The sequence below is a fragment of the Medicago sativa genome, chromosome 7 (assembly GCF_051527215.1).
Source record: "Medicago sativa cultivar Bolivia chromosome 7, Bolivia_mono, whole genome shotgun sequence".
Classification (NCBI taxonomy): domain Eukaryota; kingdom Viridiplantae; phylum Streptophyta; class Magnoliopsida; order Fabales; family Fabaceae; genus Medicago; species Medicago sativa.
In genome coordinates this window covers 84,811,796-84,838,186 of record NC_140755.1, presented here as the reverse complement: position 1 = coordinate 84,838,186, position 26,391 = coordinate 84,811,796, and the positions used below count along the sequence as shown (strand labels likewise).

Here is a 26,391-nt window from a genome sequence, read left to right as displayed (position 1 = left end):
TATGTTGGCTTAATTTGTTCACTGAGTACATGTTGGCTAGTGAACTGTCTCTATCATGAGCAATAAGATCCTCTTTTGCCTTTACATAAAGAAAGATTGATTCGCTCCATTTGCCAAATTTTTCTCTTTTAATAATGAACAATGTAAAGTAATAGAGGAAGAAGAGTGCCCTTAAACACTCATTAGCATTTCCCAAAGTAATAAGAGCAATAAAAGAATGGTCCGGCTATCATGGTCCTTTGGTCTAATGAAATTCAGAATTATGATTAATTTTATAAATAATAGACGATGGATGAGTTGTGACATCTTATAATATTATAAATTCTCTTTAACCAATAATCATTTATCCATAAGGAACTATACACTTTGCTTCTTTAAGCATGTCAATCATAAGAAACTATACATTTTGCTTGTTAATACATTTATCCAACCACCTACACTACACAAATAATCATGGAACGCCAGATAGAATCAAGCTTCAAACTTTTATCAGAAAATGAAAAATTTTCAATCTGATTTACTTTTTGAGACTGTTTTCTGTTCTATAACAGGTCGGACAATAAATTTGAATGTCCACACTGCGAAAATAGTTGCCTCTATAGGGGCAAGCCAGTAAACAAGGATGTGTTCCTTTGTTATGTGATCCCCTCGAGCATAAGCCCATCCCATTACCTGAACATGTCAATAAAGATCTCTTAGAAAAACAGCGTTAATGACCAAAGCTATGATACCAAAGTAACTACAGATAAACTCGGATACAACAGTACTTACAGCTGCGGGGTTCATACAACCACCGGTCAGATCAGAACCAAGTATATGGAGTGTTAACTTGGAGAGGCTGGAAATCCAAGTCTTCATGAAGAAATTTCCATGAATTTTTGTTGTGGCAAGCCCAAGTGAAATGCTTACAATTGCAAATGTTAGTAATCCTTCTGTCAATGCTCCCTGATGAATGTCAACATTCAAACGCGGTCCCTGTCCTACTTCGGGAATGGTATCAATAAGAAGTTTAACTCCAACAATAGATCCAAACACCTGATGGGATTAATACCATGCATATTAGAATGACAATCTTCAATTTAGTATGAGTTTGAGACATTCATGTCATTGGTTGAGATGCATAAAAAAAAAGGTTCAACTATATACTAAAACTCGATATAACACAACATTATGCAACCCTGGTTCCTCTCACATCGCCACATATACACTGGTGCTATGGGGTATCTCATACCTAAGCACTGCTGTGATTCTATATCCTGTTGATGCATGCCAGACCAAGAATAGTTGAAGCTTCAAGTATGATGAGAACTCTAAAATAAAATATCCAGCCATGCCAAGGATAGGGGTTTCACTAGAATCAAATGCATGATACAAATATTTCTCTTAGAAAAACACATGCGTCCAGATTTGAACCCGTAACACTATGGTAGTAAAAAATCGAGATTTTACTTAGAATTGGGAAGGGGAGTCAAGATCGTAAATTGTATCATGAATCATAAGATCTTGCAAAATTCTTCGAAGTACAACCCATATGGGTGAGTGCACATGCTCAAATTAATTCATTTATATGCATATAAACCAACACAAACAACGAAAAAACCTTCAAATCACTACAAATAGTTGATTAAACTTAAACTCAAATTCATAAGAATGTCGCACAGTTCATAAATCACAAACTAACAACTTAAGCTAGAGTATTACAAACACAACTTAACAGCTCCAAAGAGGAAAATACATAACACCATGTTTTTAACAAATTCTGAGACATAAACACCAATATTAGGCAGTCAAATTCTAGACACCTAATCTAGGAGTTAAAAGCACCAATCTCATCAATCCCACCAAAACACTCGTCAATCCGATTGATCTTACAAGTACCATGGATCATCAATCACAAGCAATCCTACCATATTGCAATTGTACCTGTGATTGGGATTGTGCTAGTCCTCAAATATCGCAAGATCACGGATTTGATTGCTTTGCTTAAAACAGTCAGAGTCTCATACTTTCTCATTGTTTAATCAATAATACAAGCCTTTATAATAAACTTGTACAACATCGTAAAAGACCCATGACATTAATCCTGTGTCACATACGATCACATGGTTATAATGTTATTAAAATTTTCCTTTTTCGTGCATCTTTTAGGATGTAGTAGAGGAGAAAATCACATATTGAGTACAATCACACGAGCAGTTTGACAATACACTTCGAGTCTTTAACAAAACACTGGCCAATATCAGCCTTTCAAAAATCTAGTATGTAGTTAAAGCCAAGCGATTTGCCCATTTCAAGGATTATTTAATTCTACCGCCCTTCCCTCTGTCTTTGGTGTACATATGTGGGACTGTGGACAAAAGGAACCAAATACTTTCATTTGGGACAGAATCACAATGTAGCCTAACAGGTTGATTGGTAAGTGAGATCTGATAAAAAGAGCAGGAAAATATCTCAGAAAAATCTGATTCATTAGACTTTATTTTTACCCCACCATCACATGCACCAATCAAGGTGGACAATGCCTCAACTTGATAAATACCTCCAGAAAATATCTGATAATCAATGTTAATCCAATTCGTGATAGATCAATTCACATGTACTGCGATTTTTGTGGAAACTTTGAAATTCAATCTAGTGCTTGTTAAATATCCAAAACTAATTGGTATCCTTGTAGTCTAGGCCACAAATATTCCACAAACAATATACATGTTCCAATTGCATTAACAAATGAGCAGACATGCAAGGGCGACTCGGTATGTATGTATGTGAAAGCATGTGAGCCCGTGACCCTGAACATGACTGTGTGATTGTGAGTGTGATTGTTCATAAGAGAGTAGCAGTTGCCAAGCAACTGGGTATCTAGGCACATAAATGCATCAATCATAAAGCAACAAATCTCTCAAAAGTCAATAAATCACTGATCAGAACATCAAGATGATTGCTTCACTTTCCTTGTATGCACTATTCGGAAATCATGTTTAATTTTCTAGTCCTCCAAGACAATGACTTGTGATATTGAGACAGGTAAAATCAAACATGACCAAAGTATGCAGTACAAAACTTAAAGAGAAAAATAGATCATTTAATTCCAAATCTCTCTCAATTTATTGGACTAATCTCGCGACATTTATCACTTCATGGATTCTTTTGCACGTATTACACATGCTCAAACCATCTAAGAAGAGACTCTATCATCCTGAGTACAACTACTAGATCCACTCTTACAACTTCTCAAATGATTTCATCCTGTACTGTTTTGTATGACTACTATTTATCTGATCTAATTCAATCCAAAACTATTAAGAGATTTAATTTTTTTTTCATAGAGTAATATACAACAACATGAAACAGAATTAATCTATCAACCAAGCTATATATCAAAGTGAAAAAAAGACTATTTGAAGCAATATACTCCCTCAGGTCCTTTTTGACCAGTAAAAATAAAAAAACAATGAATACAAATAATTATTCAATTATAAAATGTAACAAAAAAAATTGTTTCTTATAAAAAAGACAAGAAGGAGAAAGAGAAGGTTCAGAATTACCTGTGCAGGAATTCTGAAAGCAACACAGAAAAGGAAATTAAGAACACCACGAGAGATAGCATCAGACAAAACAGTGAGAGGATTGTAGACCCCACCACGAGAAACTTTGGCAAGGAAAGCAAACAAGAACATGTTGAGGATGGAAAACAAAATCTTTACAATCTCGCCGATATGGGTATGAGAAAATCCAAGAATCTTGAAGACGAATAATCGAACGAGAACACCAGACCATACCCACATGAAAGATAGAACAAAATCTGAAACGAAAACCAAACTACTTCGTCGTTCCATCTTCAACGACGATAACAAGTTCTATGAATTTGAGGATGTTTTTGTGTTTGGAATCTGAAAAAAAAAAAAAAAAAAAACATAAAAGCAGAAGAATCTATGTCTATGAATAGGTATACTTGATTGGTTGGTGGCATTGTCGTGGGGACAAACAAATTACTAGGATGTTTGTCAAACAAAATTGTAACACTTTTTTTTATCCAAAAAATAAATATAACAAAATTAAATAAGTTTTTTTTAGCAAGTTTTCATTTCCAAATATATTTTTTTTTATCACAACTTTAGTTTATATTTATAGGTAGGTTATTGCTCTTCTCCCATCCGTTTTTTCTCATTCCCATCAATTAGTGAACGTGAGTTCATGCGGGAGTATTTTCGGCATGAGGTAACTCACATATGCTTATTTTTTAGCGTGAGTTATAAGTCACTTGGGACGAGAATGAGGAAAAACATAGGCGCCGTCTCGGTGGGAGACCTTAATAGGTCACCTACCGTAGGAGACATGGTGTTTTTTTTTTTTTTTGCAAAATGAATATGAACCATTAGATAAAGATTAACCAACAGTTGGATCAAAATGTTTACTATACACCTCCAACACCGAATTGCTTTCTTTTATTCTAAATCACTCTTCTCTTTCCTCTCTCACCCATGGGAATTCGGATCCCTTCCATATCCAGATCCATCTTCCTTATACATATGTCTCACTCGGTTTTATCAATTTATTATTGTTGCTATTATTATTTTTCGAATTTAATTTTCAATCGAATAATTTAACATGTCTTTGTGTTCTTTGTTTTCAATCTGGTTTAAAACCCAAATGCAGACAATCAAAAAAAACTAAGAAACACGTAATTCACAACCCCAAGAGAGATTCAACAAGACCCCAAAATCAAGCCTTATGCACTTTGATGAAATTATATATGGTATCGTCAACATGTCGAAAATTGAAATTGAAGGTTTTTTTTATTGTAAATTGAAATTGAAGATAGCATAATTTGGAATTTTTATAATCATAAATTTAAATTCAATGATTAAAAGGAATAGAAAGGAAAGATAGAGGAAAAAACATGTGCAAATGACCGCAATGGCAAGGTGATGGTGGAGATCCGCGATGAAGAAAGATGGACGGGATGAAGAGGAAAGAGAGTAGAAAAAGTGACAGTAAAATAAAAAGTATTGGGTGTTGTTGGTGTATACTAAGAATCATATAACTTTACAATCTAAAGGTTAAAATTTGTTTCATTCTTTGTACAAAAAAAAAAAAATTTTGTTTTGTTCACTCACTCACGGTAGGAGACCTATCAAGGTCTCCCACCCTAGACTTAGCCAAAAACATATGGGAGAAGAACAATTCTCTTATGGGTAAACTCATCTTTACTTCTCACATTTTTTTAATGTTTAGAGTATGGTAACAACCCCTCCACAAAAATTTATAATTTTTATGACAAAATATGAATTTTTAATCGTTAAAAACTTAAAAATTAATATTTAATTCATTCATCATCGTTAACAAAATTTATAGGATTTGGATAAACTTTTCTATAGGATTTGAATCCTCTAACCCACTTGGGTTAGTCTCGTGATGTTAACTTGAGACATTGGAGTGTTATTCTCTCGAGGTCTCATGTTCGATTCTTCATGATGTCAATTTCGGTAGACTAATTTGGTTTCTTAAATAAAAAGGATTTGAATTCTTTAAAATGAATAAAGTGTAAAATGAGAATCAAATGTTGTCATGGTAACAAACTCATGATTTATTATGATATACATGCAATATCTACTTTTAATTTTAATTTTAAAATTAATTGTTAATATATTACACTCTAAAAGTCTTTTTCAACAAAAAAATATTACACTCTAAAATGAGTTGTTCACTTTTGAATAATCGGATCTATTTCTATGATATATTAAACATGAGTGCACAAAAACAATTTAAAATTGCGAAGGATAGTCATGAGTTTATTTTATTTTTTGATCAAGGCTAGGAAAATAAAAGAAAACCAGGAGATGAGTTTATTTAAAAGTGAGAAACTATGAAAAACATCAAGGGACCAAAATTTCTAGAGGAATTAAAACCAAAATTTGAGATATTTCTAAGAATAAAAAGTTATTTAACCCAAAAGAAAGTTTATTTCTTAAGGTTAGAGATGATCCATTGTTTTAGCCAAAAAAAAGCTCTCTCCCTCCCTCCCCTGTTAGTATAATATTTTGCTAGTCATTTTTTTTTTTGTTGACAAAAGCCATATTACTCACTTGGCATTAGATATAAAAAATTGAAATGAATTTGTCTCTGTGGTTCAGCAAAGTTAGAACAAAACTCAAAACGTGATATTTACACATCATTTACTATATAAGTAAATATGGTCAACATTTTTCAATGACTCAACCAATATAAAGTGTTGATGTTTAGAGTTGAAATTCATGGTTGAATTTTGATAAATGGCGATTGCAGCTTCTCCTCAGAATCACATCAACGAATGATATATTGCTCTTCATCTTCATCTCTTTAAAAAAAGAGACTAAACGGTTCAACAAATTTACGCCAAAATCAATTCATTGACTCCAAACTCTTTCACTAAAACACAACTCCCAATTCCTCATGGAATTGTTCTTTCGTATTTAATAACAATGATTGTATGCATCGCATAATCATGGTAGTATATTCATTACTTATGTAATGGCCACAAAACAAACAAACAAACACCATAGCAAAATTATAATTTCTTAGCATGGTCATGCATGTAACACTAAGGAAAATGCTAACAAAGAGCTCTTGACATTGTTTAATAAACTAAAAGAAGTAACATTTACATAGAAAGTGACAAAATTACGAATTTGACAAGTGTTTGACTTGTATTTCTAAGACAAACATTTCTTTTATGTTATTCCTTAAACAATACAACGTGGACACTTGTTAGCATGAGCGATTGATTAATATCTCAATGCTCTCCCGAAGACCATCACATAGTCACTCTTTCCGCATACCTTAAATTACAGGAGTTGCAGTGCAAGGGATAAAGTTCTAACTAATGGTATAATCATCACATATAATGGAACTCAGTTTATAGATAAATGATTCAAATATTTCTAAAAAGGGCTACAAATGAAAGCATCACTTCACCTAGGTGGAACTTTACACATTAGCAGTCCTTGTAAGGACAATTAATCTCGAGAGTATATCTAATGCAACTAAACTCTGTATGCACTACAATTGAGATTTGAGACATATATTTAATTATATTATATCATGAATTATATTTGGACTTGTTTTGTTTCTCTAGTAGGAATGAAGAATGCTTCCCACAAGCAGAATTCATGAGAAAAACAAGCAACTCATAGAGAAACCACCCCCTATTCCAACTCGCCACCTTTTTACTGTTGAACCTTGAGTGCTTCTTACACCTGGTAAATTACTAGTACATTTTTCCACCATTTTAATATTTAATTACGACTAAGGGCATAATAATGAATATGGAAACATATGAACATAATGAAAACTTCTCTCTCAAGATACCACCTCAACTAAGGGCCAGGTAAGGATATTAACACCATGTGAAAATCTATAATCAATTCATTAAAACCATTAGTTCAAGATCACATAAGAGTAGTAAATAATAGCAATTTAACCTAAAACATTGTTATACCAAGCTAGTGTAATGGTTTTCAACATTAACAAATTAGTTAGGATTCAGAACTACAACTACATCAAGATCCTTATGGACACAAAACTAGCCTAAGCACCACAATTTGTTGAAACCTTCTGCTCGAATTTAGCACCAAAAGTATTCTAGTTGTTTATAGGAAGCCATTTTCTCTGCGTTAAAGAAAGGAATGTTAGAGAATAAATCATGAACAGAGAAAAAAAGGAATAGACATTTGTTCATTATCTAATAAAAAATATACATATAAGTCTAACACATTCATATTTGTTATATACACTAGTGCATGCAAAAGTGAAAGAAGATAGTTATTTCTTATTCCTTTTGATCTAAACACTCCTAACCTTATAATGTTTGGGTTAAATTAAGAATATCAACACTTTCCAAGCAATGATAGATAACATGCATTATCGAAAACTAATACATCTTTTTGTGGAATAAGATTACATAAATGATACAAGCAATGTGACAAGACAACACCTAGCTACCAATTGGTCTCTTACATGTTTTGACATTATAATAAGTTGATAATTAACTCAAACATTATCTAATTAAATCATTCATTATTTAACTCACATACTACTTGAAGTAGTAGAAGCCAAATTTAGCATATAACATCCACCAAAGAAAAGTAATTGCATAATACTTTCTTAATGGAAGAAAATCAGCTAATCAAATTAAAAGCACATGAAGCATACCCACCCTTTTATTTTTTTTATAGGGTGAGATTTGTACATTAGGCATGGGATATGAAAGAAGATAATTGCATGTATATTTCATGTAAATTTCATATGATAAATAAAAAAAATAAGAGTTGTATTTACCTCAAATATTGAACAATAGTTAATCTAGGAACCAAAGAGCTTCATCTAGATTTGAACTAGAAACCTGCAGAAACCATACAAAAACTTATTTTAATATCTAATCTAAGCTTGATGTTATTATACAAGCATCACTTATTAATTAATATGATCAATTTCACATAAGAATGCCACATAAAGAAAATCTAGAAACATACCACATATTAAAAATATTAGGATGCAGACCATATTCCCTTCCAAATAAAATTATTATTGAGCTATTTCTTTTCTTTACAACCGAAAATATCAAAAGCAAAAGAACAATTCCTAGGGATATGTTGTTTCTATTTTTTCTTAAAGAATTGGCTGGAGAACCAATTCGCATTACCCATATCAAAATAATATCAAGTAGCAAATTCTACTCCTAGTATTTTACAGATCTAAGATTTAATTATGGCTATCTACTTAATGGGGTTACTGTGGGAGTTGATTGAAACATTTTGGAATGGGTCCTACATTGTCAAGTATTGTAAATGAAGATGGAGGCCAAGACAATATATATCGGCTATAGTTCTTTGTTACAAGATATACTTTTCTCTTAAGAGCGTTGTGAGATGTGGTTGCTTTGGAGAGTATGAGTGTACATCGGCCATAGAATTAAGAGAAGTCTATGTGTCGTAAAAAATTTCATATAATGTTATTATTCGCCGGTTGTCATTAGACATGATTGTGGTTTTACATCTCATTGATAGCCCTCTCCTTCTAATGGTGACCTTTCTATAGGGACGGCTCCATCTAATAGGTAACTCTCCCTAATCGTAATCACATACTAGGTGCACCTAGGTCGTCACAATTATAATTGTATTCTCAAAACAAAATTCTCAAAACGTCTCTAAAACCGTATTTCACAACATATAGAATCTTATGCCAAAATATGTACCATCAAAGGTTTTGTTTTCCGTTAAAGAAATACTTTGATATAGAAGTAAGCAAAATATCAATAATAACAATAATAAAAATATACGATAATGATCGTCATCAACTCACAGCTTATGACAAATCAACGAAATTTGCTCTCTAACCACTCCCGAAGAAGTATGTGAGGCGTCCGATGTTATATCTGAGCATCAATAATATTTTCTCTTGAATTAGAAACTCATTCTACTACTTCTCTAACTATAGTTAACCATAAAATCCCCATATCATCTACTATAATCTGAGGAACAGTGAGAAAGGACGAGAGTGAATTAGAATGGGAAGGGAAAATGAATGAAGGAAATAATGTGCAGCTTCTAGACTGTGCTTTTGTTTTATCATTATTTTAATTTAATTTTAATTTTTAATTTTTTATAAGTGAAACGGTTCGTTTCATAAAAGAAGTTGCTTGGATAAAAATTTAACGTGTGACAGTGTACAGGGTTTCCAATTTGAATGTGTGAGCTATTTATATACTAAGAAGGAGAAAGTTGTAATAATTCATACCTCACTCACACCAACACTTAATCATTTATTGTGTCCTTGTATCACCTCGTTAACATCTTCATCTTTGTCAGATTTGGTATTTTCTACAAAAATTCCATAAAGACGTGGAGTGTATAAGATTCCTTCGTCCCAAAAGGTCTTCATCTCATGGCAGTCTTTAATTCTTATCCTATAACATAGTGGCATCTCAACATAGCAAGGGAAAGAGCTTTGACTGAAACATTTGAGGCTAGGAAGCTTCTTTAGTTCTATATACTCCAATGATGGGAATCTGATCTTGTTAGCCTTGTGTTGTTGTGTTTCAACATGATTACAATAATTATTCCCAATTATCTCCTCTATCTTCTCGCATTCAGACACTTCAATACAACTCAAATTTGGAAGGCTTGTGGCTATTGAAACATCCGGAAACACATATTTCAAATCATTGCACTGCTTTATGATTATATACATCAAGTGCTGAAAGCCTAATATTTGACCAGGACTTTTCCAAATGTGCTTCAGTTTTGGAAGATAAAACAAATTTAATGACCATAGTTCACACTCCAACATGCTATCATTTGATTCAAATATCTCTTCTAAACAGTCACATTCTCCCACTGTGAGATACCTCACATATGAGAATAATTGCATCATGTTGGATGGGATGCAATTCAATAGCTTATGAAAGTTTACAATGTCAAGATCTTCTACTCTTTTGATGTAGCCAAGAAGCTCTTCATCCATATCTCTAAATGTCTCTAATTTTTGCAACTCCACCTACACAAGATACAACATATATAAAATTGACGTAATCTAAATTTTAAAATTAATTGAGCATTTCGAGGTGGAAGACCTCATGTGTATTTGTTTGTACCTTGTATTTCTCTGAATTATGAAGATAATATATTGTCAAATTTAGGTCTCCAAGTGTTTGCATATAATTCCAATCCCACAGAAATTGATCAAGGTTGGGTGTGTCTACCATAACATTTCCATGGGGAAAAGTTGTCATATTTGAAGGCTCTTTAATTGATGACATCATGATATTGTAGTCATACGCTCCTGAACAAAAACACTTGAGCTCTGGTACTTCACGAAGCCTTAATTCCTTTAATTGTGGAAATGAAATCTGAACCTTATCATTATTATTGAATTCCTTGTCCACTTCAACAGTGCATAAAGGGATATCATAGTCATAGTCTCCTGAACAAACACATTTCAGCTTAGGAAGAGATTCAAGTGTCAATTCCTCCAACTTAGGAAATAAAGTCTTGACTTTGTTGACATTCCTTCCTCCTTTGGTATTCTCGTCTTCCTTTGTAACAATCTCCTCAATCATGCCACAGTCTAAAACTTCTAATTTTTTAAGTTGCACAAGGCTTACGGCAATGGAATAAGAGAACAAATTCTTCAAATTGTGGCAAGCATAAACATAAATATTTGTAAGCTTCTGGAAGCTTATAACCTCCACAATATCATGTTTCCATATGTGACTCAGTTTTGGCAAACCATCCAATGTCATATTTTGTAATTGATAATGTGTGTTGACATCCCCTTTTCTTGTACCTTCTCCTCCTCCTCCTGATTCAATCACCTCAACTAGGGAATTACAATAACTAACAGTGAGTTCCTCCACATGTTGAAGCATTTGAATTTTATTGTAAGGAACAAGATATGGCAGTTCATGACATTCTTTGATACTTATTTCTGATTTTTTGATCAAGTATCCTTCATTATGCAACATGGTCCAGCTCAACATCTTCGATCCTTGTGATGCCACCTGTGAAACATACATTCATGTATTTCTCAAAACTATCACCTTACTTTTAGTTTTATTACGAAAATAACTAGTGAACTAATAACCTAAAATGCTACAATTATGAATTGATGAAGCATATATATCAGATCATCATGAAAGAAATAATTAGTTTATGAGAAACTTAGACTTTGTAAGATGAGACATACAAATGCTTTAAATCCTCGTACAATATCATTGATGTCTGTCTTCTGTATATTGCCTCTAATATTGAGTGATGATTGCTTCATTGTCACATCCACAAGCACAGGTGTAGCAGTAAATCCTTGTGAAAAAACTTCCATATTGGGACAATCATTAATTTCCACTTTTTGCAATGATGGGAAAAAGAAATTATAGGAACTTAGGCAAAAGGCTTTAAGGTTGGGTAGCTCCTCAAGAAGTAGATGTTTCAACCCATTGAACACAATCTTATTTGAACTTTCTTCTAGAGATACTATTTCTTGCATGTTCTTGCAATTTCGTACTTCTAGCTTTTCAAGATGCTCAAGACTCCCCAAGGATGAATGAGAGATCAATATGCAAATTTTGTTGCAAGCTTCTATGAGCAAAGAAGTTAAGTTTGGAAACAAGGACTCATCCATGAGTCGATGACATCTAATACTTTCATGATCGCCCACACATTCATCCTACAAAATTAAGATAAATCTTTTTACTAATTATGAAATTTATAGTCTGCTATTCACTAATTGTAAAATACACATGCAAGTAAAATAACAAATAACAACTATATATCACTTTCCAACTTTATGTTCGAGAGAGAAAAAATATAAAATATAGTGGCAAATAATTTTATCACTCACCTTGTCTTGTTGGTTGTTCCATAACTCATATGGCCCACAAATGCTAAACTTCACAAGATTTGGAAGATCTATCAAGTGAAGAGACACTACTTGAGTAAAAGTGTTTATCATGTCTTCTCTATTTTCTGTTCTAGCCATTATGATCTTTAACTTGTCACAATTTTCAATTTTGATGGTTTTTAGGTTTGAAGGAACTGCAAAATTGAATTTTTCTTTGTGAAAAAATACAAAATCCAACAAATCACATTTTACAATGTGTAGGTCTTCTAGAACAGGCATATGACTTTTTCCTTTCTTCATCTCCATTTCAAAATTAGAAGGTATATGATCCTCTGGTGCTTGTGTTATTGATTCTTCCTGTTAATTATGACAAGAAATATTATTAATATCTTCTCAATATGATATCAAAGGGTGTGTGTATGCATAATGGTGAACAATACATGTCAAGAAATTGATTACCTTATTAATTCTCTTATTTGTGTTTCCTTTAAGAAATAATTTGGACAGAAAAGGAGTACACCCTGCAGGGGGGCAAGTTGAAGAGCTTGAGTTGTTTACTTCAATATTATCATCTTCTTTATTTTCTGAATATGTGACATTGTTGAGGCTGTCTTGATTTGCATGGATATCAGTTGGTGATAGAGATATTTCCAGCATAGGACAATCATCAATCTTAAATTCCCTCAAGGATGGATATTCTAACTCAACAGAATCTGAACAAATATTCACAAGCTTTGGGAGTTTTGAAAGTGATAAATAACATAGTTTGTTAAACCCAACAGTTGCCACATCCTCTTGACCATCTCTGCTCCAGATCACTATGTTCTCAATCATTTTACAAGACCTTACTCTCAATTCCTCAAGATTTGTGATTGCTCTAACAATGGCAGAAGTAAATACATATTTTAAAGAGTTACAACTTGAGATTGTTAGAAATCTCAAATTATGAAAGCCTTGAATATGATATGGAACATTACCCCACACATACAACAAACTATGCATCTCTGATATCTCAACTTTTCTTAGCTGAGGAAACAGAAAATCTTGTGCATTTCCGATCCATTCTGAATATCCTTCCAAGTCAAATACCATCTCTATGGAATTACATTCTAGTAACTCCATTATTTCCAACTTTGGAAATTGTATGATCCAATTAGATGAAAACAACTTGGCATTAACTGATGAGGGTCTACAACCATCTGGATTTGATCTGGATGTTTGACCTTCCTCAATGTTTGTTGAATCTGTTAATTTAGTTGTAGAACTCAATCCCTAAACATGTGTAACAAAAGTTAGTAGACATTCGTTAGCCCTAGAGTTGGTTCATAGGATTCAACTAACTCTGTGGTAGAACGTAATATCGAAGTACAACTAGTAACAAAATACTCCAGTTGATCATCTCCTTGTAAATGACAAAAATATAGATTTAACTCTTATTTGTATATTAATCTATAATTTTCAAACAATCTTCATGTTTTAATTCAACATTCATCATGTCATTATGATTGTATTTTTAACATTCCCCACTAACACTAGTTTTGACCACAATACCAAATATTTTGTGAATAAAGGTTTATCAAATTGTATCCTTCAAAAAGAAAAGTCAATGTTCAGTGAATAACAAGACAAATGAGTTGAAATTTGAACATTCAATAGAAGGAAAAAGAAGAAATCAGAAATAACATTTAATCATATGAGAAGTCATGATTAATTTGTAATGAAGAAGAGTCGCTAAAAATTGAATTATAACTAACATAACTAATTTACTCACATGATGAATTGGTTGATGGTGCTCTCTCAAATAACTCGAGTTTGTAAAGCCAATCAGCTTGTCGAGGTACTTCAGCTCCAATTTCTCTAAATTTGAGAATTTGGTAATTGCTTTTGTGGTTTCTTGGTGATCAGGTAAACGAATAATTTCCCTCATCATGGCAAGACTCGATAAAGACAATGACCTGATCAACGGGATGGCAGACAAAGGAGTATTGCAATCTATGACACACTCAAGATTGGGGCATGAATCAAGCCTTAAATCCTTCACACATTGGAGTCCACGATCATCTAATTCAGATATGACATTTTTCAAGTCCTTCACTTTTTGTAATATGAGAATTTCACATTTCTTGAACAGTTGCATGATCATCACACTACTCTTGATAGAGTTGTAATCTAAATCTCTTAATTGTATTGTATTTGACTCCAAATATCCACAGCGCTCATAAGAAGCATAAGGAACAATATAAACCCAAAAAAATTCTAGATTTTTGAAATCCATATAACCTGGTAAAATTTCCACCTTCCTTACTTTGATCTCAAGAACCTTCAATTGTGGAGAAATATTTCTTAACTCATCGAGAACTTCTCTGTTTAGCAACCAAGGAAAGTTTTTTATCCTAAAATAAAACTCTTCCAATCTTGATAACCTTGCTAAGACATTAGGAGAAATGAAATTAAGATAATCACATCCAGTCAAATCCAATAACTTGAGAAATACCAGATTGCCAATTTCAAGTGGAAGTTCTTCAATATTTGAGTTGGCAAAGCTTAGGATTTCTAGTTTCTTGATCTCTTTACCAATTACAGATATATCCCCAACATCACATCCTTCTAGTTGCAATGTGTGAAGGTTGACCGAGGCTTTGATCGAGGCATGAAAATGAGATGATGTTTTTGGAATGCACAAATTTTGAATATATAAAACTCTGAGTTTAGTCATTTCATGGATGAAGTTCTCTCTCCATAAAGACATATCTCCCTTTTCTCTTTGTGATTGCACTTGTAAAATCTCTAGTGTTGGACATTCTAGGGAACTTTCTAACTCAATCTCCTCATTCAAAATAACTGACATTCTAAGGATTTTTTCTTGTTTCTGTTTCACCTCCTTCAATTCAGTATTCCTCTGCACAAATTCCCCAAGTTCTTCTCTAGAATAAATTTTTAGGACAACGTCACGCACAACATCATGCAACTTTACACACCCTGGATCTTTACTGTCTAATAATAAGAAACATTTTTTCAGATTGCTCACCAAATAATTTATGTGATTTCTTGCTTTCAAGACATTATCAGTTGTCTTAAACAACCCCAAGCCCACCCCGTGACGCAATACACTTTCAACAGGAATGTCAAAGTCCTCTGGAAACAATCCACAAAGGAAAAGGAAAGACTTGTGTTCTACACTACCCAAAAAGTTGAAGCTAAGTTCAATACGTGAATAGACACATTCTTGCATGTCTAAGAAGGATGACGATTGAGAATCTCTCAGTTGTTGAAGAGCAACCTCCCACGTTCTCTTTTCCTCATTGCCAAGTGCACGTCCAACAGTCGCAATTGCAAGGGGGAGGCCACCACATTCCTTTGCAACATGTCTTGCTATTTGATTGATATCAGGTATGTTAACAATATCTCCTGCCATTTCTTGAAATAGGCTCCAAGCTTCATCCTCTAGCAAAACAGAGACATGTACATTATCTAGGCTTTTATTCTTTTGGCACACTTTTTCATCTCTTGATGTGAATAATACTTTTATACACTTCTGATGGTATTGAGATGAAAGGCCTATCCATTCAAAATTAAGCTCTTGCCACACATCATCTAAGACTATTAGCGCCTTTACCTTCTTATCTTCAAATTCCTTAAGCCTTTGAAATATTTCCCCACCCCTTCCTTTATTGCTTTGCCCTTTTAACTCCAAACCTAAACAATCAGCAATTTCTCTTTGAATCTTCTCATAATCAGGATTTTGGGATACAACAGCCATCACAACTTTATCAAATAACTTATTTTCTACCGTTTTGACGAGTTCTTTCACAAGTGTGGTTTTCCCCACTCCACCCATCCCACAAATGCCAATCCTTTTGAGCTTATCATCCTTCAACTTCTCTATGAGCACTTGTATAATTTTGTTTCTGGACTCCAAACTCTTATAATCTTCAATGAAGGTTGATCCAAGTGCTGGTGCAGCCTTACGGTAGGATATAAGTGGAAGTTGTTTTCCTTCCTCGTTCAATCTTTTAACATCTTCTATTTTCTCAGTTGCTTGCTTACCCAGTGAGTAATTGAATGCAAAATTTGTACATTGGCTCCAAAAGCATTTATTGTTCTTGTTAACTTTGTTTTCATAGAAACTTTGTAACGCGACTTCAATTTCTCGCTTCTTTGGAGAGCCAATTCAACACGTTACGTGGGATTTCGTTTCCTTTCGTGCTTTCTGCGTCCACCCACCCTTGCAATGATTGTCTCAAAGAATACAAATTCTCATGCTCTTCATTCAAACTGGCAATAATCTTTCTGTATTGGATCATATATTTAAATTGCTTCAAGGTAGACTCCACTCCCATTTCTCCAAGTTTTGAGGCAGCTCCTTTTGGCAGCTCCATACAAAAATCCATCTTCTTTTGCCTTAAAAGGTGGAGGTATCCCTAAATTATCACATTGTGCATGTAAAATAAGTGAGATGACTCATTTTTTTAAGATGATCATCCATGTGTGAGTAAAAGTCTCACTTTGGATGGAAAAAATGGATGTTGAGCACTATATAAGTGAGATTACCCATATACCTAATAATAACTTAAATTTTGGGGAAATATATGGTGTCTAAATTCATTGGTGCGGAATAAAATAAATTCAACTTGTGCGGTTGATGTAACTGATTGTAATAATCCCCCAAACTCCTAGCATAACCCGACATACATCGAGAAAAGACTTTGGAAATTTTGATAAGTTTCTAATTCCTTTTCACTCTGTTTAAAATACTCCAAAACAAAGACAATATTACTCATACATATTATTTTTTATCTTCCCTAAAAACATCATCCGAAACAACGTGAGGGATTCCCTCTCTCTTTTCATTCCTCCCCTCTCTCCAATGTCCTCTGCTACATTTTCCTCATAACTCTCGGAGAAACCTAAAGGTAACAACTTACGCTCAACTTAACTTTAATAGATAAAATTCACCTTGTTTAAGTTTGGGTTGGAGGGATTAATAATTATCTCAACTCCAAGTTGTGCATGCCTCAATTGTTGCAGTAACTATATAAATTTCAGTCAAATATAATTTGGCTTTTAATAGATTTCTTATGTCCTATTTTGAATTAAATTTTCTTTGATTACGTGCCAGTAACAATTAAGATCCATGTGTGCCATGCATCTAGGTCAGTTGTGTTAAAAATTTGGGCAGCCTGCTAATCTAGGTTTTACAAATGAGGAAATGGTTATGTGTAGTGTTACAAAATTTGGACTAGACGAGATTGATTCATTGTGTGGATTGGAAATACATGAGAGTCTATGAGACTCGGATTGTAAGCCCGCATAGTTTGGATCTTGATCGTTAACCAGAATTTGGACAGTTCATATTACATTGTTGGGAAATTAATTCTAAATGATCACAATCATTGATTATTTGAGAAGGGACTGCCCAAATCTTTAATTGCTTCCTGGAGTTACATCAAGGAATCCAAATCCGAGTCCACGGAGATTGATTTGACTCAGTTTTTAAAATATTCGTAATTTATTTTTTTTATTTCAAAATATTATATTATGGGGATCTACTCACATATTTTTAGCTATTATATTGATAAAATTAGATGTAATTCTAAAATTATAATTAAAAACATAAAACAGTTTATCAATATTTGATAAAGGGAAAAAAGAAATAAGATATCAAAGTACAAATAATGGATGATGATTATAATGAACGATAGTTGCAGTCGTAGACAACTGATGTTGTCATGACCCCAATGGATGAGCTGGACAGTGAGGGGGATGAGGAAGAGGCAATACTCAGTCCACAAGTGAGAGCCAACAGGAATACTACAAGGCCCAAGCATTTGAAGGATTATGTGGTCCCAAAGGAATTCCCCAAGTAGTGACTCACCTTGATTCTAGAAGCTCTGCTTAGTCATAGAAATCCATTGGTAACAGATAAGGATTGTTAAGAAATGCATGTGCTGATAGTACTATATAATGTAATGATTGCATATGAATAAAGGCAGAGAATGATTAATGAAGAAATAGTCTAGTTTTCCTTCTATTGCATTTTATCTGAATTGTTTTCTTTACTAGCTGTTGCTGCAAATACACCTCAAATACACCTTTCAGATCTCATTCATTTACACCATCCATAACAAATTGGTGCTTTCATTTGTTTGCATCATGAGCTCAACAACACCTATCCAACTTGAAGACCTTCAAGCCATCATCACCCAACTCACCCTTAGCCAACAGAACTTTCAATCATCCATCTCTACCAACATCGCAAACCTCGCAACTGAACTCCATGGCCAGCGGCGAAGCTCGCACAATTTTTACGAGGGGGCCAAATATTAAAAAGAAATAAAATATATATTTTAAAAACTAATATATTAAACTTAATCAATAAGTAAAATAAATTTACAATAATTTTTACTTATACTTTTTGAAACGACAACGAAGAAAATAAAAGTTAAACATAGTTATTTATAAAAGTTGAGCTTTATAGAGTTGTAAGAACTTAAATTTATCCATAATTGACACTAAACTAAATGTATTATCAATATTTGTGCAATATCATCTCTCTTTAAACCAACAAAATTGTTTTGAGTAGCCAAATAATATATTAATGGGATAGCTACGTATAAACCTATACCAATTTTCAAGTTTTTCATATGCTTTTGGGGTAGCCAATGCTACCCCATGACAATGAAGGGAATCGCCCGTCCATGGCCTCAAATCTCGTATGGGTCCTCCCGGATTTACCCATCACTCATCGAGATCTCACCGCTTCCGACCACCACCATCAAACTAGACATCCCTCGCTTCGACGGCACCGATCCAATGGGGTGGATTTTCAAAATCAATCAATTTTTTGATTTTCACCGTACTTCGGAGGACCAACGTCTTCGTATCGCGGCGTTCTACATGGAGGGGGAAGCGCTAACTCGGTTTCGGTGGATGCACTCCAACCACCGGCTTCCAAACCGGCCGGCGTTTTTGCACGCCTTGGAGATGCGATTTGCACCGTCTCGTATGAAGATCCAAAGGGTTCACTCTTTAAGATCCGTCAAACCGCCTCTCGTGAAGGAGTATCAAACTCAATTTGAGTCGTTAGCCAATAGAATCGTGGGTCTTCCGTCACAATTCTATCTCGGTTGCTTTCTCTCCGCCTCAAACCGATCATCCGCCGAGAAGTACGGGCGTTTCAACCACAAACTTTATCTCGTGCCATCGGCCTTGCCAAGCTTCAAGAAGAAAAAACAATGGATCGCACCCACCTACCCCCAAAATACAACCATTCATCTCCTTCACCATCACAAACTCCACAACCCACCTTCAAACCAACCCTTTCGGTTACACCACCAAAAAATCCAACCCCAATCAAACGCCTTTCACCATCGGAGCTACAAGCCCGCCGTGACCGTGGCCTCTCGTTACAACCGCGATGAACGATTCCAACCGGGTCATAGATGCAAACGGCTTTTTCACCTCCTCATTGTGGAACCAGAGGCACCGGACCAGTAACGACGATGCCGCCGCGCTTCAATTGGAAGTTTCGGGTCAACCCACCGATTCGGATCCGGATCCAATCGAATCGCTTCGGCCAAATCGGTCTACACGCACTAATGGGTCACTCGTGCCACAAACACTCGGGGTCATGGGCCGAATCAACAAAAGCCCAATTACAATTTTGATCGATTCCGGAAGCACTCACAACTTCCTTCAGGATCGCGTGGCCAAACAACCGGGTTTAGCTACGGACTCGGCTCAATCATTCCAGTCCTAGTGGGTAACGGTGAGCAACTTCCATGCACTTCTATGTGTTCCCAAGTTCCATTATTCTTAGGCCCTCACAAATTTTTGGTGGATCTTTTTGTGTTACCTTTATGTGGAGCTGAATTGGTCTTAGGGGTACAATGGCTCAAAACCCTAGGCCCCATTGTAATCGATTACAATAAGCTCACCATGAGCTTCACGGTGAATGGTGAATTTGTCCATCTTTCCAAAGCATCCATAAACCCGCACCCAGAGGAAACTAGCCTCCACCAACTCCAACGCCCGGTTGATACTAATGCAATTGATACTTGTCTTCAATTGCAACCGCCGCCTACCGAAACTACTCCTCCAAGTGCGTCGGAACCCAAGTTACAATCTCTTCTCACTCGGTTTGCATCCCCGTTCCAAACACCCACCACTTTACCCCCGACGGCACCAATTGACCATCAAATTCCACTCCAAGACAACTCCAAAACCATTAATGTGCGACCATACCGTTATCCACACTTTCGAAGGAAATTGAATCTCAAATCCGGGAGATGCTTTCCAATGGTATCATTCAAGACACGGCTCCGGTGCCTTTTCCTCTCCGGTTTTGCTAGTCCGTAAGAAGGATGGTACTTGGCAATTCTGCGTTGATTATCGTGCTTTGAATGCAATAACCATCAAGGATCGGTTCCCTATTCCAACAATTGACGAGTTGCTCGATGAATTGTACGACACCAAATGGTTCTCCAACCGGACTTACGCTCCGGATATCATCGTATCTCGGATGGCGAACACGATATCCACAAAACGGCATTTCGTACTCACCAAGGGCACTTTGAGTTTCGGTAATGCCTTTTGGGTTATCCATCGCACCCTCTATGTTTCAAGCAACCATGAATCTCATATTCCAACCTTACCTACGTCAATTTGTGATTGTGTTCTTTGACGACATCCCGGTGTACGGTCCCTCCTTTGATACTCATTAATAGCATCCGCAAGTGGTCCTCCAATGCTTAGCGAGATAATGCTTTCGTCCGAAGGACTCTAAGTGCTCTTTTGCACAAAATTCTATTGAGTATCCGGGTCACATAGTGTCACCGAAGGAGTGGGACTCGATCCTAGCAAGATTAGCGCAATGATTGATCGGCCGGTACCTAGTAACGTCGGACGGCCTTCGAGGATTTCTAGGCTTGACAGGGTTTTACCGCAAATTTGTCAAGGATTATGCCGCAATTGCTCAACCTCTCGACCGAATTATTGAAAAAAGATGCATTTCTCTCGGTCGAACGTGCTCAAGCGGCTTTTGAGAAGTTGAAGCTTGCCATGACGAATGCATCGATCTTAGCACTACCAAATTTTGAAGAGCGGTTAGCTTGGAAACAGATGCATCGGGTCTAGGCATGGGTGCGATCGATTCGAAGGGTCATCCAATCTGTTACTATAGCAAGAAATTTTGCCCTCGCATGGTCACCGCCTCAACGTATGTGAGGGAATTATGCGCCATCACGTCACCGTCAAAAAATGGCGTACCTACTTGCTCGGTAATACATTCACTATTTACACCGATCAACGTAGCTTCGAGGGAGCTTATGACACGGATAATTCGGACACCGGAGCAACAATTCTACTTAGCAAAATTGTTGGGTTATTCGTATGATATTGTCTATAAGCCGGGGGCGCGTAACGGGGTAGCCGATGCTTTATCTCGTGTACAATGTCCGCCGATTACTACACCTCACCGGGATTTTTAGACAAGTTTAGAACTCAATTGAAGGATGATGAAGAGTTCCAATCCTTGTGTTCGAAACCGGCAGCAAGATCCAACCCGGTATTCAGGATTTGAAATGCTTAATGGATCGATATTTTTTAAGGGGAAACTTTTTATACCTTCGCATTCATCCCTTAAAACGGTTCGCTTGAGGAATTCCACGCTTCAATGCTAGGAGGGCATAGTGGAATCCACAAACTTATGGTAAGTCAGGGAAAACGTGTTACGGCATGGCATGAAAAAAGATGTCATAACATTTGTTAATGCGTGCACCGTCCGCCAACAAAGGTTAAGTCCTCCAATCACTCCCCTTACGGCTTATTACAACCTCTCCCAAGCACTCGACAAAGTATGGGAAGATATTTCCTTGGACTTTGTGGTTGGGCTCCTTCGTTCCAAAATTCAACGGTCATTTTGGTAGTGGTGGATCGTTTATCCAAAGCCGCACACTTTGGGATGCTACCTACTCAATTCACCGCAACAAAGTGGCAGAATTGTTTGGAGTCATGGTTTGTAAACCGCATGGCATGCCACGAAGCATGGTTTCCGACCGTGACCCTATCTTCCTAAGTAAATTCGGCAAGAATTGTTCAAGTTGAGTGGTACCAAACTCCGTATGTCAATTGCTTATCACCCTCAAAGTGACGGACGGACAGAGGTGGTCAATAAGGTTATGCAACAAGACTCGCGCTCGTTTCGTTCATGAGAAACAAAACAAGTGGGGTCATTTTCTACACCGGGCGTAATGGCACTATAACACTTCGGTGCACTCATCTACGGGACTAACTCCGTTTCAGGTGGTCTACGGCCGTCCTCCTCCCACCCTTGCCTCCTATATTGAAGGATCCACCACCTTGCAAGCTCTAGATGCGACCCTCTCCGAGCGCGACCGCATTCTCAACCTCTTGAAACGCATGCTCACTAAGGCACAAGACACTATGAAATCTTATGCCGACAAGAAGCGCATTCCACACACTTTCCATGCGGGAGATCTGGTTTATGTCAAATTGAGGCCCTACGGACAGAATCCGGTGGCTGGTAGACGCATTCACAAACTCTCCAAAAGGTTCTACGGATCCTACCGTATTGTGCAAGTGATAGGAGAAGTTGCTTTTAAGTTGGACCTTCCTTCTACAAGCAAAATTCATTTTGTTTTCCATGCTTCTCAGTTGAAACCATGCTTAGACCCAACAGCACAGAGTCTCGCCACACCACTCAACGCTGTGAACAATCAACCCTTAATCCAACCAGCAGCAGGGCTTAACTGGAAAAACGATGATACAAGCGCTGATGTTCAGTTACTCATTCAGTGGGAGGGTTTATTTCCAGAAGATGCCACATGGGAACTGTATGATGATATCAAGACTACTTACCCACACTTCCACCTTGAGGACAAGCTGTTTTTCCAAGGGGGAGGGATGTCATGACCCCAATGGATGAGCTGGACAGTGAGGGGGATGAGGAAGAGGCAATACTCAGTCCACAAGTGAGAGCCAAAAGGAATACTACAAGGCCCAAGCATTTGAAGGATTATGTGGTCCCAAAGGGAATATTCCCCAAGTAGTGACTCACCTTGATTCTAGAAGCTATTGTACTCTGCTTAGTCATAGAAATCCGTTGGTAACAGATAAGGATTGTTAAGAAATGCATGTGCTGATAGTACTATATAATGTAATGATTGCATATGAATAAAGACAGAGAATGATTAATGAAGAAATAGTCTAGTTTTCCTTCTATTGCATTTTATCTGAATTGTTTTCTTTACTAGCTGTTGCTGCAAATACACCTCAAATACACCTTTCAGATCTCATTCATTTACACCATCCATAACAGATGTGCACAAAAAAGGCTTACTACGTCCTAACTTCCTAATAATTAATGAAATATTCAACAATATGTTAAGTAGAAATTAAACAAATTAAACATTAGAAGCAAAAAATTGATATAAAATCTAACCTGAAGCAGCACTTCAAGATCAGAAATGAGAAATAATGGATGCTGATTATAATGAGCGATAATTGCAATCGTAGACAACTGACATGCACAAGAAATTACAATTTTTTTAGATTAAACTGACGAATAGGTTAAGTTTACTAATTAATTAGTTATATAAATATATGATGAAATTAAATAATAACAAACACTTACCAATAAGAACAGATGCTTCAAAGGAAATGGACTCAAAGAAGTTATATATTATAGAAATTCAGAACAATGAATGATTCAATTCAGGTAAAGATGATAAGATAAAGTTGGACTAATATATATAAACATATAAAAAGCTTCATCAGATTCCAATACTTTGTTCAACACAGAAGCAAACTATCACCAAAGAAAAAGATCAGATGTTTTCATCAGAGTGACTACAATATTGTAGTCACTCTCTCATTCTTTACTTATGTGTGGAATTCAAGTAAAGTTGTTAGTTCATAGCATTTCCTTCACGAAAAGAAATCATATTTTTGTTTCTTTTTTCTATACAAAAAGAAAAGGAGGTAGAATTTATTCTTATGGTATATATTTGCTTTGTTTTGCAATTTATATATATGCTTTTCTTGACACCAAAACTATGGCATGAGAATCACGAGTATTTGATCTACAAGTGACGTGTTTGGGATAGTTTCTGGTGTAAAACGTCGAAGCATACAGTAGCTCCATTTTTCTTTGTTTAATACACACACAAAACAAAAAGAAAAAAAAACTTTGCAGCAATGCCTTTAAACTTGCACAAAATTGTAATAGACCGGAGCTATTAAAACTCTCATCAAATCATCACCTAGTGATGAGTCGATGAACTGGATCCGCTTGTTTCTTTTCACAAACCTCAGTTTTCTTGTGTACTGACAAAACAAAAACATCAAAACAGAAAGAAAAGAAAAAGAAATTCGCAAGAAGAAAGATAAGGGTTGGTATTGATCTAATTTACTCTGACAATGCCCTCTTGTTAACTAACAACACACGGATAACGATTCCAAAATCAGAATCTGATTGAGTTAGAACTCTTGTCATCAGATTCCATCATTTTTTTATGATGGATGAAAAAACACTCAGACATCAACACAAAATTTCAAGATCCACGGTGAAATTGATCCCGATTAGTCAATCGTTGAATAGGATACGGAATTTCCAAAACGAAAAAAAAAAATCAAGATCCTATAAGAAGGGCTGACAATAATTTTATTCTTAGGGAAGTGTCACACAACTTATGGAATAAATGAACATATGACAAAATGCTTATAGGTCAGTTAACACTGAGCCTAATCTAGACAGACAAGGGTTTGATGATGGAATGTCAAAACTCAAAATTTCAATCCTCCATTAGAGTAATATTGAGACAGGTAAAACCAAATGTGACAAAAGAATGCAGTACAAAACTTCAGAGACAAATTCAAATCCAAACATCATATAGTAGATTGTCGACAAAGAGTTAATTCATCTTTCACTGATGAAGAATTTAATATTAATTCTTTTATCAGCATCTCAAATGCAAATGGTCCACTTAACACAAGAGAAGATTACGTTAAATGGATGCTAGTGAGACAAAATCAAGCATAACAGTACAAAGACACAGCTTAAATAATATACATATAATAACAACTTTGCAGCAATGATTTCCATGTTCCTTGTTTTAAACACTAAGTAATCATCTGTGTGACTATGTGTTTTTTTTTCCTTCAGCTGAACCAAAACAATATTTCAGTAGTATAAGGGACATTTCGGATAGAAGGAATGTTTGGTGTCCAAACATGTGCCAAAATCAATTGGCGATACATGTGATTACATTCGGTTAACTCATTTTTGAAAATGTTATTCGTGTAATGCCGTTGTCATGTTCGGTGTTCATGTCTTTGTGAGTGCTCTAATTTTATCTCCCTGTTTCCAATTCTTCCGTGCGTCTTGTTCCTTTTATATAACACCAGCTAGAGGTGTTTGTGATGCTGTGAGGTGGCACCCACGGTCATTGCATACATGGCACCCACATAAAGTGAGGTGCAATGTGTGTCTTTCTATTTTCTTAGGGGGCCAAAATCGTAAGAGTGTGATACTTGGGGAACAAAACGCAATTAAGCCTAATAAATAAAATGATCTAGGTGCCACGTATGCATTGACCCACCAAAATTGGTTCGAGGGGCCAAAATTACAAAAAGGGGTAAACTTAGGGGCTGATTTGTTATTGTTTTTTATAGGGGCTAAAATTGCAAGATTGTAATACTTAGAGGGCCAAATCGCAATTAAGCCTTTAAAAAATATGTCAACAATTTTGTTTAGGCTTAATTGCAAGTTCGGCCCCCTATGTTTCACAATCTTGCGATTTTGGTCCCCCTATAAAAAACAATAGGCTAAATCCGCACTTTTCGACCCCTAAGTTTTAAAAAGTTGCGATTTTGGCTCCCTATTAAAAAAAATAACAATTTTGGCCTCTTTTGTCCCAAAATTGCCGAGAAGACGCCACGTGTCCCAAAAAAGGGGCCATAATCGCAACTTTTTAAAAAATAGGGGGTCAAAAGATC

General features: G+C 35.6%; 2 protein-coding genes across 4 annotated transcripts; both read right to left on the bottom strand.

Moving 5' to 3' along the window:
- Window positions 1-293: 293 nt before the first annotated feature.
- On the bottom strand, window positions 294-4,093 carry SIP2;1 (small and basic intrinsic protein 2;1). The gene is made up of 3 exons (XM_085723984.1): window positions 3,546-4,093; window positions 772-1,035; window positions 294-672 (listed from the first exon to the last, which is right to left on the bottom strand). Exons 1-3 carry the CDS (start codon window positions 3,834-3,836, stop codon window positions 508-510), a joined length of 720 nt encoding a protein of 239 aa, XP_085580110.1. The 5' UTR covers window positions 3,837-4,093; the 3' UTR covers window positions 294-507.
- Window positions 4,094-7,375: 3,282 nt separating this feature from the next.
- On the bottom strand, window positions 7,376-25,426 carry LOC146909514 (uncharacterized). Of its 3 annotated transcripts, XR_015017884.1 has the most exons (10): window positions 24,029-25,426; window positions 23,837-23,914; window positions 14,147-16,796; window positions 12,835-13,647; window positions 12,376-12,732; window positions 11,722-12,201; window positions 10,631-11,536; window positions 9,775-10,533; window positions 8,317-8,380; window positions 7,376-7,647 (listed from the first exon to the last, which is right to left on the bottom strand). XR_015017884.1 is itself a non-coding variant. In XM_085723983.1 (9 exons), the coding sequence occupies exons 3-8, from the start codon at window positions 16,211-16,213 to the stop codon at window positions 9,796-9,798; spliced, it is 5,361 nt and encodes a 1,786-aa protein (XP_085580109.1). In that variant the 5' UTR covers window positions 16,214-16,796; window positions 23,837-23,914; window positions 24,029-25,426; the 3' UTR covers window positions 9,340-9,412; window positions 9,775-9,795. The 3 variants fall into 3 exon arrangements, 1 of the variants encoding a protein (XP_085580109.1); XM_085723983.1 differs by lacking the exons at window positions 7,376-7,647; window positions 8,317-8,380 and adding an exon at window positions 9,340-9,412; XR_015017886.1 differs by lacking the exons at window positions 9,775-10,533; window positions 10,631-11,536; window positions 11,722-12,201; ... (3 more) ...; window positions 23,837-23,914; window positions 24,029-25,426 and adding an exon at window positions 8,511-8,712.
- Window positions 25,427-26,391: the final 965 nt, after the last annotated feature.

Bases quoted from the DNA above. Each gene is read 5' to 3' on its own strand.
- LOC146909514 (XM_085723983.1), bottom strand. From the start codon at position 16,213: ATGGGTGGAGTGGGGAAAACCACACTTGTGAAAGAACTCGTCAAAACG. The intron at 12,733-12,834 runs GTAATCAATTTC...CATAATTAACAG, and splicing joins CAAATAAGAGAATTAATAAG to GAAGAATCAATAACACAAGC. The intron at 11,537-11,721 runs GTATGTCTCATC...TATGTTTCACAG, and splicing joins TACGAGGATTTAAAGCATTT to GTGGCATCACAAGGATCGAA.